Consider the following 15188-nt stretch of genomic DNA (forward strand, 5'->3'; position numbering starts at 1 on the left):
GCATCCATTGTTGATACCCCTTTTATTTTATTTCCTTGCAGAAAACACAGTACAAGTTCACAAACACGACTGTGAAAGACAAGGCACTTAACTGGCAGAAAGAAACTGCTCCCATTTTTGATGCTGTGTAAGTATTTTTACCAGTTTTATGAGCAGCAGTATACGAAATTACAGTGTTGCCAAGTAATATAATTAACACTTCTGTTAATCTTATAGTGCTTTATATTCAGAGGGACCCATTCCCCAGAAATACTGAAGAGAAACCACATTAGTGAGACACATAATTTGTGGATCAAATATTTTTATTATATGACTGTGTGAATTGTGGATGCATGTGTAGTATATGCTTATGTTAATTTAGTACAAATTGGTATGTAAATTATGACCTTTGTCTTTAAATTTTCAAGGCTTAAGTTGTCATTTTAGTTATGTCAGGATCGTTTATAGTGCTGCTGTTTCTGTACCTACTAATAATTGAATGTGAAAACTGTGTTTCCTAAATGACACCAAGCTAAAAAGCATATAAACTTAAACTAATTTTAATCTGATACATTTGTAGGATACTGTGATATTTGTCTTGTAACTATAGTGAGAAATTAAGGCTAGTGATACTTCTTGGCTCTAACATCAGTGGTGTCTTTGCACATGCTCTCTCTTAAGCACTGAATATATATTAAATTATTTAATTGCATTAAATTATCATGCTGCAATGTTTAAAGCAAATGTTGGTATGGGCAATTTAATTTTGCCTTTGTAAATTAGCTCTGCAGTTTCATTGGCAGCTGGCTCTCCCCTTTGCTTCCAATCCCTGAGTTTTCTGTACAGGTTTTGCTCAGTTAGAAGCTAGCATGCTCAAAACCAGGAGTTTGTAATCCTGTGAGGAAGCAACGGATGTCCTTGTTTCTTGTTTCCTCTGACTAACTTCCAAGTCTGTAACAGATATCTGAAATTTCTTTTGAATTATTAAGTAACAACAATAAAGAAACCCACACTCCAGTCCAGGATTAGCGGTGCTTTTGAGGCAATAGGCCTTTCCCCTTTGATTTTTGTGACCTCTGCTCTTGGACAGGACCCACAGTTTTGCAACTGTGGTCACTTTGCAGATGCTGCCAATTCTGCTGCTTGCAGTCATCCCTTCAGAAGAGGTGACCATCTTCAGCTTTTCCAGATAAAGTGTTATTTACTATCAGTGGCAGGGAGAAAGCAGAGTACAGACAGTTGAATTCACATAGCAAAATCTTCTGTACATCATTTTACCCAGTATAACTACCGATTGTGTATCTGTAGGCTCTCGTCTCTACAAATTGTGGTTTGGGTTTCTACCCTGTCACTTCTGTCCTTGCTGTCTCTTGTTGACAGATAAGTCTCTGTCTTTTTATGAGACCAAAGCTCTCCGTTTTGGTATGAATAAGTACCTTTGGTATAAATAGGTTGTTGAACTTAGCAAGCACGGATGTAAAATCCAACAACATATATTCAATATATTCAAGTTGTTTCAATTAGCTTTGAAAAGACTCCTGCCTTTTCAAATTAAATATAGTTAAGTACAGAGAAATTCCTCAGAGATATACCATAAATAATTTCGTGGCACTGAAATCTTGCCCAAATATTACGCCAGTGGTATCTAGATTATACTGAGTATTTAATGCTTGCTGAAACATAGAGTATGAGAATCTTCAAGGAACTTTTAATCCATGCCTTTATTTTGTGGGTGCAAGATTTCAAATTTTCTATATGCACCAAAAAGATTGCAGCTGCTTTGAGGAAACAGCGTTGTTACCTGCCAAGTATATACTCAGACTTCAAATACCCCCATGCTTCTAAAACAGACTGATAAAACCAATTTCTATTGTTTGTAATATATACTAAATTCTATATCTGATGCATTGTCACCATTTTGAATATATGGAATCTTATCACCTTCCATCATTTATTGACCTAGTTAGCATATGGGGAGGACATTCATGTATATCCCAGAATCTGTTCAAAAGCAAGTATCTAGTCTCTAAGATGAAAAACAAGTTCTAACTACATTCTGGTTTTATACTTTTATTAAAAGGAAACAGAAAGTCAGCTGCTGCCATGCAGAGGTCCAGAGTTCCCATAAATTGTGAAACAATGAATGACAACTGCTTTTGTTTGAGAATGGAAATTTACCTGGAGGTTTTAAAATTCAAGACATTAATTTGAGAAAAAAAAATCATAGGAGAAGCTTCCCTATAAATTAGCCTTTCATGTGCTACAGTGTGATTATTTTTGCCCAAGTATTTGAAATATGGAAAAATTCATAATCTTATCATGACTTTCCTTGTAATTATGAGAACACTAGCTGTCTGTATTGCTACTGGTAAGCAAAATGCCAAATAATTTCTGCAATTTCTAGATCTAAAGAGGTAGGTAAAATGAACTAAAAATACCTGGAAAAAATGATAGAGTTGAAAAGAGGAGGAGAAACAATTTAAACATAGTGAATTCTCCACATCTACTGTAATGGATCAATACTCTGGTCTCAGTGTTGTACAAACAGTTTCTTGTAATGGTGTCCTCCTCAACCATTGCTACTTTATTTTTAAAATTTTAAAAAAGTAATAAAATATTGCTTTTCTCTCACCAGGAATTTTTTTAGCCATGTATGGTTGAGTCTAGTTTCTTCTAGTAAATGCCTCTGATGGCTTACTTTATTCGGATCCCATGCAAGTCATAAATTTTAAATATTTAAGTAAGCATAAAGCTGTACAAGTTCAGCTTTGACTTGAATGAAAAAATGGGTCTTTTTACCCAGGAGATTCTTATAATTTAAATTAGAGTTTTTTACAGAGGACAAGAAATATGTGTACATTATTCATACTTGAAGAGTTAGTTCCATTCTTATGAATAATTGAGCTCTTCTTGTCTGTGTCCTTAATATTTCATATTTCACACTAATATTCATATCTTTGCACTATTTGAAAAGCATAATGAAACGTTCTCTGCTCATTTATTAAAATCCTGATTTCAAAATGATAGTCCGGAAGGAGTGTTACAATGATTACAAACCTGGCTCTTAGATTATCAGAAGTGAATTTATCTCATAAGGGCAAAAATAGTAATTTGAAATTAATACTTGTTATCATAAATACATGGCAAATATATATTGATGTAAGTGAAACATGACTGTCAAGGCATTTCAAACAGTGGTTGAATTTTTGTAATTGCTGTAGGATGTGAGATAAAAATCTGAGGTTAGTATCCTTTTTCAGGTAAAGGATTAATATTGCTCTTCTTTGTTTATAAATACAGCTGAAATACGTAAGTCAATAATTCATGCTCAGCTTTCAGAGATGGTCTATGGAGACCGTTTCACCAGTGAATTGTTATTATTGATTAGGACCAGAAATTCAAGAGGACAACATGATAATTATATCTGTCATTAAAGACTCATTAATATTCTCTTTTATTCTAGACAGCTTGTAACAATCAATGTAAAATGTACAAGCAATATTGCTTTTCTCTGTGGCTCTCATTTAGAGACTTTGTACTTTGAATATGCCCAATAATGAAGCCTGACAGGGTAAATATTTCACTGTGCTTCAACATTTATTTTTCTAAGATGACTTTACCTTTTCCATCCTCCCCTGAAATGATTCACGTTCTTCACAAATCCAAGTTTAAATATTTCAATTTAAAAGAGTAATTGCTGTCCAGACTAAAGTCTATTTAGTCTCCAGTGATTTTCTAATTATTCCATCTGAAATGTCACTATGTTTCAATATCGAATCAAAATACTGAATATTTATCTTTTTATATGAAGATGGGTTTGCACATGTTTCATTTCAGGCAGAGGAAAGTTCATTTGCAAACTCTGCAGGAACTGTCTGAAGTACAGAAAATGACACCACGGGAACGAATGCGGCTGAGAAAGTTAAATGCTGCAGATGAGAAAGCAAAGAAGTTGAAGTAAGTTGTGCCCTAACCATGCAATTTTCCCCATCCAACAGTCTAATGAGAGAGTAATTGTCAAGGTAGAAATAAAAATAGAAAGGATCTTCAGCTACTCAAAGTGAATGGGGATTTTGGATGACAAAAAATCACAGTAATTATTTATGTAAGAAAAAAGTCAGAACATTAACCCAAAACTGGTACTTAGAGCACTATGTTTCTGGTTAAATAAGTATATGAGAGATTTTCAGATGAGTTACAATAGGAGGCTTTTTTTTACTGACTTGTTATTTTAAGAATTGAACGGTCTGAGGAGTTGGACATTTAGTTACAATTCAGCTTTTGTCAATTGTTTTGGCCGCAGAGGTTTCGCAATAGAAGTTAATATCTCAGAGGATAGTCTTATCAAAGGATCACATGGGGGTAATGGACATGCTATATAAAGGCTTTATGATTTCTGTTTTTTTATTAGTGAGTAAGACATAATAAAAGGTTTTGGAGGACATTATGTACTGTTTCTGATAGAATATGAGAAGCAGCTAGAAGGCTATGTGTCTATGCATGTTGGTTAGTTTTTGTTGGTTTTTTTTAAACCATAATATATTGTTTTGATGACACATTTTATATTTTCCCAGTTAAAAATATTCAGTGATTTATTTGGTATGAATGAAAATTGGAAAAGCACCACATTAATTTTAATTAATTCTTAATGTTTTCTTCTGAAGCATTTTGCTAAGTGCAATGTAAGTTAACAAATATTTATTCGGTATTTATAGAGGGTAATAGAGGGAATAATTATTTTTGATCATTAGAACTGGCATCTTAACCCTGTTGTGCCAAAACATGTCAGCAATTTGGTAAGATAGAGATGTCCTAGTACAGAAAAATATCGTGTGCTGGCATGAAGTTGGAATTTATGGCCTCAGAAACTCTGTGGCTACATATACCTGGAAATAATAGTAGTTGCAGTTGAGCAAATGTGTTCTGTAAAATCCCATCCTAGCAATACTTGAGCCAGCTTGTGACCCCCATGCCCAAAATCTAGAAACAAAGAACTAAAGGCCTTCATGTCCTTTTGGAAGATATGTCTGAAGACCATTTGTGTCTGACTGAAACCATTGCATTTGGTACATAAATTTATTCTCATTTTAGAAAAAAACCTCCTTGAATTGAAACCACTGTATAAAAAGTATTAAATTTCACACCTCTTCTGCATGGTGTTTTCAGTAATATGGTAGGTCAATTCTTGTACCAATATGAAATTTATAAATAGGATGTCTGTCTCACTTTTTTATAATGAATGGAGATTAGGAAGTAATACTAATTGCAGGATAGTTCTAGTTTACTTTTCATTTTCTTTGCTTTGCTTTTCATTTTCTTTGCTTTCTTGCATTTTGATGTTTTCAATTGAGATTTTCATTGGGATTTTTTCCTCCCAACGACAAAATTAAATGTATTTGTTTTGTAATATAAAGGCAACATTAATATTCAAACCTTGTCAGTCATGAATCTTTAAAATGGATCTACATGGAGCTTTAGATTATTGTCAGCTGATGTGACTAAATATTTGAAACGATGCAAAAATGATATCTTCTCAGACTGGAGATCTGCTTTCAGCAGTGCACACCTAGAGCTGGATGGGAAGGGAATATAGTAACAGAAACTGGAAAAATGGGAAAAACTCAATGCTTAATGTAGCTTTTAGTGCTTAATGTAGCACCTGTCTTAAGTAGTTCTATACAGAAAAACGCAGTTACCAACTCCCGCAGATGAAATGTTCAAAGCACACAAATGTTGCGTGCCTGTCTACAGCTGAAAGGTCCCTGCACTACATGGTGGAATAAAGCCCAAAGTATTTAAGACCTTTGGAAGAAATAAAAAAGACTGGGACTAGTAATTTACTAATTCTTAATTGTATTGTGCAAGTTGTGAAAGTAAAATATAATAGTGCTTGGAAATAAGATCTGAAATCTCTTTGAGTTCATGAAAGCTAACCTTTAGTACATGCCATGAATGTTTGACTACATGGGAATTTCATTATGGAGTCTGCTTTTACAAGATCCTTTTGTGCACACCCTGCTATCACATCCTAAGCACAAGCATTCTGTACTTACAGACAGCTGGCAGAAGAAAAATATCAAGAAAATGTCAAAAGAATGCAAGATCTCAGGTCCCGTAATTTTCAGCAGCTGAATGTCAACGTCCTACATGTAAGTATAGGCCGCTGTTTTGGAGGCCTCATTTGTGTGCATCCAGTGTACAACACTTTTCTGTTTCCTACATGCTTTCTTTAGCACTAGAGGCACAGTCCTGTTCTGAGACTAATAATTGGAAAGCACATCAAAGTATGGACTGCTTAGCTGAACCTGTGGATCTGGGGTGAGGGAAAGTGCATTCAGTTATTCAGATATGGTTCAACGGGCTCTCTATTCATTGCACAAATTTCTTAACGTCACCCTTAAATCTAAATCTGGTCTCTGAAATGTTCTTACTGTCTATGTGGCATCAAAGTTCAAAATACATTCATTTTCAGGATGTTTAGAATTGTAATCCTTTTAACACTAATTTGGCATGGCTGTGCGTTCTTTTCATTTGGTTGAGAATACTAACGCTTCAACTGGCTTTTGAGTAAGAATGAATCCTTGGAATGACTCCCCAGTGTAAGTTGTTGTCCTTTGCTTTTAAGCTATCTGCAACAGAAGATGGGCTTGTTCCATTCTAGCACCACATCTAATTGTAGAGAGAACCATGTGCATTTGGAAATAGTCAATGAAAGCATCACAGAAATAATAAGGTTTCATGTGCTTTGTCTTCTACCTTTTTTTTGCATGCATTCTGGTTTCTATTTCCCATTAGAAATGGGAGAAAAACTTACGGAGAAAAAAAAGATATGTTAAATCTCTCTCTGCTTATGGCTGAATGTTACGATTTTATTTTAGTATTTGCCCAATGTAAGTCCCAGCAATTGTGTAGATCAGAGCAACCATTGTATTGAGATCTCGCTGAAAGCTCTAACTGTACCTGTTTCTCCATGCTGCTTCATCACTGGACTAAGGAATCTGATGAGCAGACTTCAAAACACCTCATTCATTCTCAGCCAGTCATTACATGCGACTACGTGTCCATAGGACATGATGAACCAAGTGGAAATGAGACAAGTGAACTCTGCGTGTCTGAACTTACAGACCACGGTAAGAATTCAAAATTTGATGTTGAAATGAAAATTCCTATCAGGAAAGCAAGATTTGTCCCTTGTAGTTAAAGTGTCGTGGGGAAACTGCAGTTTAAAAAGTGGTCAGATTTGTAAGGTTGCCAAAAAAAATTACAAAGAGGAAAGGAAAATAATCTGGGTGGATGTGTGTAGAGCAGATGTACAGCAAGGTTATATGGTAGGAGATCTGTGTTTCCAAAGTTTGAGTGCCCTGTGAGCAGAAACGGACATGACTGTACTTCTTCCAAATGACATGCTGAATTATAAGGAAATAGCTTAAACTTTACACATATGAAATGACTGGTGTTAGAAAAACATTTCTTAAATTATCTCTCCAGTGCAAAAATGAATACAAGAATTCAGAGTGTTTGCACCTTTGGTACACTTTGATGCCATTTTCTTTATCTTTAACAATGAGAGAAGCAGATGGAAATGCTTTAAACTCTGCTTATTTATACTGTCCCAAATACTTAGCTACTGTCTAAAGAATGTGAAGTACTAGATAACATGTATTTTTCTGTAATAGACAAAAAATAGTCAAGCTTTTCGAAAAGGGTCAGACTGTGGAAATGCTGTGCTTCACGAGGAAAGAATTTTTAAGATCACATTTATATATTTTGTTTCTACAGTGTTCTGGAATAATGTCTTAGTCTTAGATATTGAAAAATCATTGTATAAGCACTATTATGGTGAAAGATTTTTAATTGGATTAAAATCTTGCAAGTACGCATTAGTATATTTTTAAAATATGAAATATTTAAAAAATAAAAAATATTTTAAAATTTTAAAGATGAAAACTAATAGCACTGTCTTTTAGTGTTGGTTTATGTACATCTGTGAAGGTACATTACATCAAATTAAAGGCATCAGAATCAGTTTGTTTGTGGTGGAGGTGTTTGGGGTTTTTTTAAGAGCAAATGGCTTTTTTCTCTCAATGTACCCTCATTTATGTCTGTGTAGCTGCCTTGCTGTTTCACAGTATGAGGAGAGATGACCTGTGTAGGAGAGAACCCAGCTGCTACAAATGCATCCTGGGGGGGAGGGTGGGGAAACGGGCAAATAGAGGAGCAAGAGAAAGCAGTAAACGTGGGTGGGAGATGTACTGGGAGAAGCATACAAAGATACCGAAATAGAAACAGAACAACATGCATGAAAGGAAAGAAACTGATGTTTCTGCTGTTAGAGGTCATTAAGCTGCTAAAGTATAATGACAGAATTGAGATGCATTTATATCTGTGATGCAAAACTTGGCTCAATCCATTGTACAGAGCTGAATGCATGCTTAATTGCTTTTGCCAGAGTCTCTGATGTGGAAGTGGTGGGTTCTGACAAAAAGGTTTTATGGCTAGGCATGAGAAATTACATGGTTTCTCTTCTTTGCTTTGTGAATACCTTGTTATTCCTGAAGCTGATGTTGAAGTTGTTACTTACTCTATTCAGTATTCATACTCTTCTTTAAACATTTCAGTGCAACCTTGCATATCCTACATGCCTAATTATTAAGTTATTAATTGCATCTTTGTATTTGAAAATGTAGAAACTGTTCCAGCTGTTGATTTTCCAATAGAATTTTGTTCTTGATACAATAATACAATAAGAAAATTAGAAGCAAGGCTATAAAATGGTTTTAGAAAGTTGTCTTACATGTTAATAAACCTTGCTAACCATACTAGGTTAGCAGAAGTAGACTATGAAGACCAGAATAACAAGCTCCCTAGTTATAACTAATAACTAAAAACTGTTGAGGAAGGAGAGAAAAGGCAGGAACAGCTTATAAATTATTTCAGGGCAGATCTAAAAAAATCCTTTCAGGAATGGGAGAAGCTGGTGGGTAACAGCTAGGGATAGAACCCCAATCCTAACAGGTATGGAGGAAAGGTCAAACTATCTTTGGTTCATAATCTGCAGTCCTTAAAAAATCTGCAACATGAGCAAAAGAGATCAGGGCTTGGAGTATTGAAAGACCAGGCTTTTGAAGAATTAGGGAAAGGCATAGAGAATAAAACACCTTGCACTCCTCTTTCACTGAAAATTAAACATTATGGATTGCAGTTATATGTCATTGTGGAAGGTGTCAAATACAAAGCTCAAGGTTTAGCTTTAGTAAGTAGTTTTAAAAACCGTGGCATCTTGGTCCAATTTTAGCAGTGGTAGTTACACATAACTGAAAGTTCAGAAAAACAAGGTAGTGTAGTTAGATAAAGAAAAATCACTGTGACAGTTTGGGGTTTTGGATTTCACAGTGTACAGGTTTCAGCAATGTTAAAAGCATTCAACTGCTGTAGACTTCCCTGGGAAGTTTAAGCTTCTCTCTGTGTTTGCTTTATGTAATCAGCAATGATATTCTTAACATTTTTTATTCTAACTAGCATCCCTGTGCACTTGAGAGACCATTTAAAGGAGTTCTTTGAAGTCACCAATAGTTGACCAATTTGTTAGTCTTCAAGCATGTTTGTTTTCTGGAACATGAAAGATGTGAGTGGACCCTGTGCTTTTGATGTTGAGTTGAACGCAGTCTATTACAGAAAAGCTTCGTCAAGATTTTTAATGGTGCAAGTTCTTGAGAAACTTAAAGAAATTATCTGATTCTTACTGAGAAATGATTCAGGCAATGTAAATACTGTTTTTTTAACAGCAAAAATGTTAGTTTTTCAACACTGTGTTCCTTACTATGCCATCCAGCAATCCGAGCAGATTTATTCTCCCCTAAAAGAAGGCTAGGACTGCTGTTCAGTCCTGTGGGACTGATTGAGAGGACAGTTTTTAAATGTGACTGTTCAGATATCACTTGCAAAGCCACACCAGCTTATGGTGGCTTGTGTACCTTGGGTGGCTGTTGCCTTTCTGCCTGTTCACTTCTGAGATTTCAGGCACATGTTCTGCAGCATCCTTCATGCCTCAGCAGAAAATAAAGAACTTGAGGAGGGGGAGAAGATCAAAGAAACATAAAGTTTTGCAGACAGAAATAATTTAGAAATTCTTCTGTGCTTGTGTTACTTCAGCTTAAGAAGAATGGGTTCCAGTTCTAACCTGGGAGTGGGCAGCAGTGAAAAATTATGTGAATAGCAAGTCATGCTATTTTTGTTTTAATAAGCCAAGAGATGAAGCTGTGCATTAAACGCACATATTTCAGAGATATTATCTTGTCTTATGTTGGTGCTCTGCTAGAGAGAAAATGCTGTCCTTCAATCCCACCACTTTCTAACCATTTGCTTCTGTTCCATGGAGAAGAGTACAAGCTTCAATTTGACCACCAGCTCCAGACTGTGACTACTATAGGCATCTACTCTTACTGTTCCCTTCCTAAAGAATCTGATTGTTTTATGCACCTGGAAAGTTCCCCATGCTTCTCTGTGTAGAAAGCTGTTCCTGGGCTAAACTACTGCAGTGTTTATGAACCTTCTTATTTCTGGCTTAGACTTACTTCTGGCTATTTCATGCCAACACTTTTAAGAGGCATTGCCTTATTGCCTTGCAGCTTAAGTACTTCTCTTCCTTCCTTTGCTTATTCTCCTCATGTTTTTATAGGCAACAGTAATATCCTGCTGTGTATAAACCTCTATATAACACTTTTGTATTAACACTGATCACTTTTAGCCTACCTGGACCTTTGTTCCTTATTCATTCCTTAAGATGATTTCTAGCTCTTACATCCAAATTAGCAATAGACTATTTTGGTTTTAATGCTATTAAGTTTTAAACTCATGATTCTGTTCTTTGAATTTTCTCATTTTCCTTTATTCCAGTACTCAGGGTCACGTAGTTTTTTTCTTCCATTATCCTGGTTCTGGGATTTGGCTCTCCAGTTCCTTGGTCTAGCTGTGTTTTGCAGGTTACTGGAACAAAGGATTCTTTTGATTTGACTTTTACTTTTCTCCACACTGCAGATCTTTAGGGAGTCATGGCAGATGGATAGGTAACAGTCCTTGCAATAGTGAAGGTTTAAAAATGCTCTTTAAATTTATATATCTCTTAAGTTACTATAAAAGTTTCTTAACAGTTTTATATTTTTAATCATAGATTTTAGAGTAAAAAAATATTCCCTTTATATGTAAAAAGACAGGCAGTGGAGTGACTAAACAAAAGCTAGAAAAAATTACTTCTATAATTACTATTAATCATTTTAAGTAAGTAACTGAAGTGTGTTGAGTGTGTCATTGTAACGGTATATACTCTTGCTGTATTTTTTCAGCTACTTTGACCACTAATGCATTCCTTGGAATTGTAAACCTTTGTCAATATAAACCAGTAAAAAATTGCTTTCCTCATTTGCAAATATTTTATGTAATAGCTTTAATCTGCATTAATCGTTTTAGATTCATTAATTAGAAACAAAACTTAAAAGAAATTGTATTTTGATAATGAGATATTTATGGAAAAATATTTTATAGTTGTGTTTAATATTCATTGAAAAATGTAGATGTCTCCATCTTATGTGCCCAGGAATTTATGTAATTGCATCACACAAATAATTTGACACTAGCGTGGACAGAGCAGTTAAGAATATATTGACCTACTGGGAATAATTTTAGTTTACTGTAGATATCTTCATGTCTCTTCCACCTCCAGTTTCACCAAGTACAAGCAAGAGACAAAAGAGCTGAATGAAGATTTGTGTTGAGATTGTACACAGAAACACTGAGCCACTGTCAGTGTTAAATGCAAATATTTGTGTGTTGAAAATATAGGTGTGTATCTCTACATTTCATTTGTTTTTAAGGAGCAGCATAAAATGGAATAGCTAACAATTCCCTTTGTATTTTAATTTGGATTTTTTGTTTTCTGCTTCATTTCTCCAGCTCATTTTATTCAACAATTATTTCTGATTGTTAAAAAGACATATTTTGCAAGTTGTGGCAATGATGCAGGAATGGGCAATGCAAAATGTGTCAGGATAAACTTGTACCTATATTTCCTGTTCTTGCTAATACTTACCTAGAAAATAAGTAATTCATCCTCCCTTATTATCATCAAAAAGAAAAGCCACTTTGCAATGAATTGCTTAAGATCACCCCCCCATCTCTTGACCCATTTTTATAGAAACTGTCTCCATTTGAACTATGATAGATATGCCAGTGCACATTTTCCTGAAGATTACTGCATTTTCAGTGCATGTACCTATCTTTCAAGAGTGGTTTTGTGAAAATACTGGTGAGATAAATTATATTGTAGTGCTGGCAACCAGAGGTCAGTTCGTCTAAAAGAAAAAAAAAACTGTGAAAAAGAAGCCTGCTTATTTAACTGCTCATTTCCATGGATGACAGTGAGTGCAGCTGGAACAAAACAATTTATTTTCTAAAACATGAGCAAAAAATTATCAACAAAATAATAAAAGTGTTAATGAGCTACACCCGGCCTTGATGTTATGGATGAATATGGTCAGTGTTTTCCTATGCCAGCTAGAATAAAGCAGTTCCAGCTAGGCAGGTTCATTAGATGTTTAATGCTTAATGATGTGGCCTCCTAAAAAACTACTGGAACCATCATGAAAGAATGTATTACTTCCTAATATAGCAATATAGTTCATCTTTGTCTACTAATTTATTGAGCTTATAGCCTACTTTTCTGATTATAAAAGAGTAACTGGAAGAGCTGAGACCCATTTTCCCAGAGAACTGGATATTGAGAGCTTAGGATGCTAAAGGTCATCCTTTCCCTAGATTTTCCGCTGATAGGCAAACATGGCTTTTTCTGTGTGTGCTACTATACACTGGGCTAGGAAGAGTTGAAAATTGCAGATCTGTTACTACATCACATTAATTATTTGAGTGCAGGTCATTTCACTTTGGTTGCAGTGTCTTCTAATGAAGTCAGATTTTACAGCGTAATTTCTCTCAATTCTGTGTACAACTTGATTTCTTTTGACTGGCTCTAAGTTTTCAGAGATATTTAATAAATTGGGAAACATTAGTTATGGGGTCTTATTGTAAAAGATCCAGAGAAATCTGCATCAGAATATGCATTGTACTTATCAATGTGGGAAATTATTGTGGAATATCTGAAATTTCTTAGTTTACTACATAGAAAATCCTCTAGGTAGAGAAGCTCAGTCTTTGCAGCTGAAAATAGCATGAAGAGCAAGGTATAATCCTGTTATACAGCAGTAATAGCTAAATGTTCAGGGTTTCTGATTAAATTTCTACAGTAGAACTTGCCTTGAAATTGGCTACAAAATCATAAACTGTATCTAAAAGTGCTTCCAGATAGTTCAGCACAATTACGGATGCAACAAAAACTACCATTTCCTTACCGTCATTGTTGATGCTTCTGATTTGGATCAGTTTTTACAGTTGAAAGATGCTGAGTACAAAGCTATCTCCACTACCAAAACCCCAGACTTTTTACAGGAGCCATAAGGAGTGTTAAATTCAACAAGCTCCAGTCTAACAGGCATGAAAACTTAAAGCCATGCACTAGCATTCGTGGCTAAAAGCGCCACTTTATATTCATATCAATTTCACAGCAGATGAGACATGGTAAACAAGAGTGGGGAAGATTATTTTTTTTTAAAAGTATTCAAGAAATTATTTACACAAATGGATCCATATTTCTGAGAGCTTGTCCTCATTGCACTGCTTCATTGAGTGGAATGAAAAAGACAAAGCAAAACAACACTGGACATAAGGCCCACTAATAAAATACTGTATTTTGCATTTTTGGATTGTCAGTACAGTGCTAGCTGGGGCTAGCTACCTGTGTTTGTATCCATTTCTCTAAGATCCCAGCTCTGCATAAGCTACTACTCTGCTCTTAATAGACATGTTTGTGTGTAGAAAGGAGTCAAGTTAAAAGATGGAAATAGCTGAAGTTAAATATTTGTGGTATTTAAATTCTTTGTACAGAAAAATAATGTTAAAAATGAAAGGCATATAAAAGGCACATCTTATAATCTTTCTGTATTATATTGCTTTTTATGTCTGTATACTGCAAGGATTATAACATGTTAAATTTCTTAGCTTAATATGTTGCAATACATTTCACCTGGCAAACCTAATTTCACTACAGTTCCAAAATAGCTAAGTATGTTACCGTAATTGCATACATTGTTTCTGTATTTCCATTGCTAATTGTAAGTTATGGATATATTGCTTTGAATTTCAAGTGGGCAAAGTTCAGTTGGCTCTCAAATAGGAAATGTTCACTCATTATAAAATACTGTGGGTTTTTTCTACTCTGTTATTTTTACAAGTTTTGTTGAAGGATTTTCAAGGTAGTTTTGTAAGTCTCAGAAGGTTAAAAGCCTGTAATGTTTCTGAGCACATCTTTAAGCATCTATGCATATACACATTTAGTTTAGTGCCTGTAAACCAGTGCTTATGCATATTGATTGGGTAACTAACACTCCAAAATATGATCATACAAGTGATCACGCCACTCAAAGGCTTTTAGGAGAATCAAGTCTTGTTTTGTTATTCAGTCTGGCAAGTTAAAATAAACCAGAATAGTACTGATAATAAGTGGCATTAAGCACCTTTCTGCATTATTCTTGTTATAGTATCCTTTGTAACCAGACAGTCTTGTCTCGATTAAGAAGATAACGTTGCAGTGACTTCTACTGGGGGTTACCCATTAGTCTCTTTCATGTGGTTACCCTACTTCCGGGATCATAAGGCATATTCCCTGACTCGCTACTTGCTGAAATGATAGCGTGGGATGCTTGCAGAGAGAAACTTGCTTGATTAGTTCTGGCATTTGCAGTTACCAGTCCTACACTTGTCCTTGGAACATGGGGTGAAAAAACTCCTGAGACTCTCACAGGATCTGAGGGCGTAGTGTGCTCCTCTGACCTCCTCATCTGTCTCTTGTTTTCATTGCTTGGTTTCACACTGAGCCCAACTTGTCCCAGATTCAATTAAAGGAACAGTAAATCTGATTTATTCTAGCAAAAGCACGATTTAATGAAGTTTGCAAGTTTTAGTCAGAAAGTGGAAAATTAATCAGTGGGGTTTTTTACATTGTCTGAAGCATTATTCTTCTTGTTTAAGGAGTTCTTCACTAGAAATACTGCCTTTGAAGAGCTGATTTCTTGCTTTGGTTGTAGCTTCCCATTTAGTATCTT

General features: G+C 35.1%; 1 protein-coding gene across 4 annotated transcripts in view; it reads left to right on the plus strand.

Moving 5' to 3' along the window:
- NEK11 (NIMA related kinase 11) overlaps positions 1 to 15188 on the plus strand; it is an 85655-nt gene that overhangs the window by 36301 nt on the left and 34166 nt on the right. For all 4 annotated transcript variants that reach the window (XM_027733327.2, XM_039391240.1, XM_027733328.2 and 1 more), the window contains 4 exons: positions 42 to 127; positions 3817 to 3936; positions 6035 to 6128; positions 6974 to 7109. In XM_027733327.2, the coding sequence (XP_027589128.1) occupies positions 42 to 127; positions 3817 to 3936; positions 6035 to 6128; positions 6974 to 7109 (436 nt within the window). The remainder of the gene's footprint in view (positions 1 to 41; positions 128 to 3816; positions 3937 to 6034; positions 6129 to 6973; positions 7110 to 15188) is intronic.

This window comes from Pipra filicauda, unplaced genomic scaffold (genome assembly GCF_003945595.2).
Source record: "Pipra filicauda isolate LSUMZ 115617 unplaced genomic scaffold, ASM394559v2 scaffold91_size2508729_pilon, whole genome shotgun sequence".
Lineage (NCBI taxonomy): Eukaryota > Metazoa > Chordata > Aves > Passeriformes > Pipridae > Pipra > Pipra filicauda.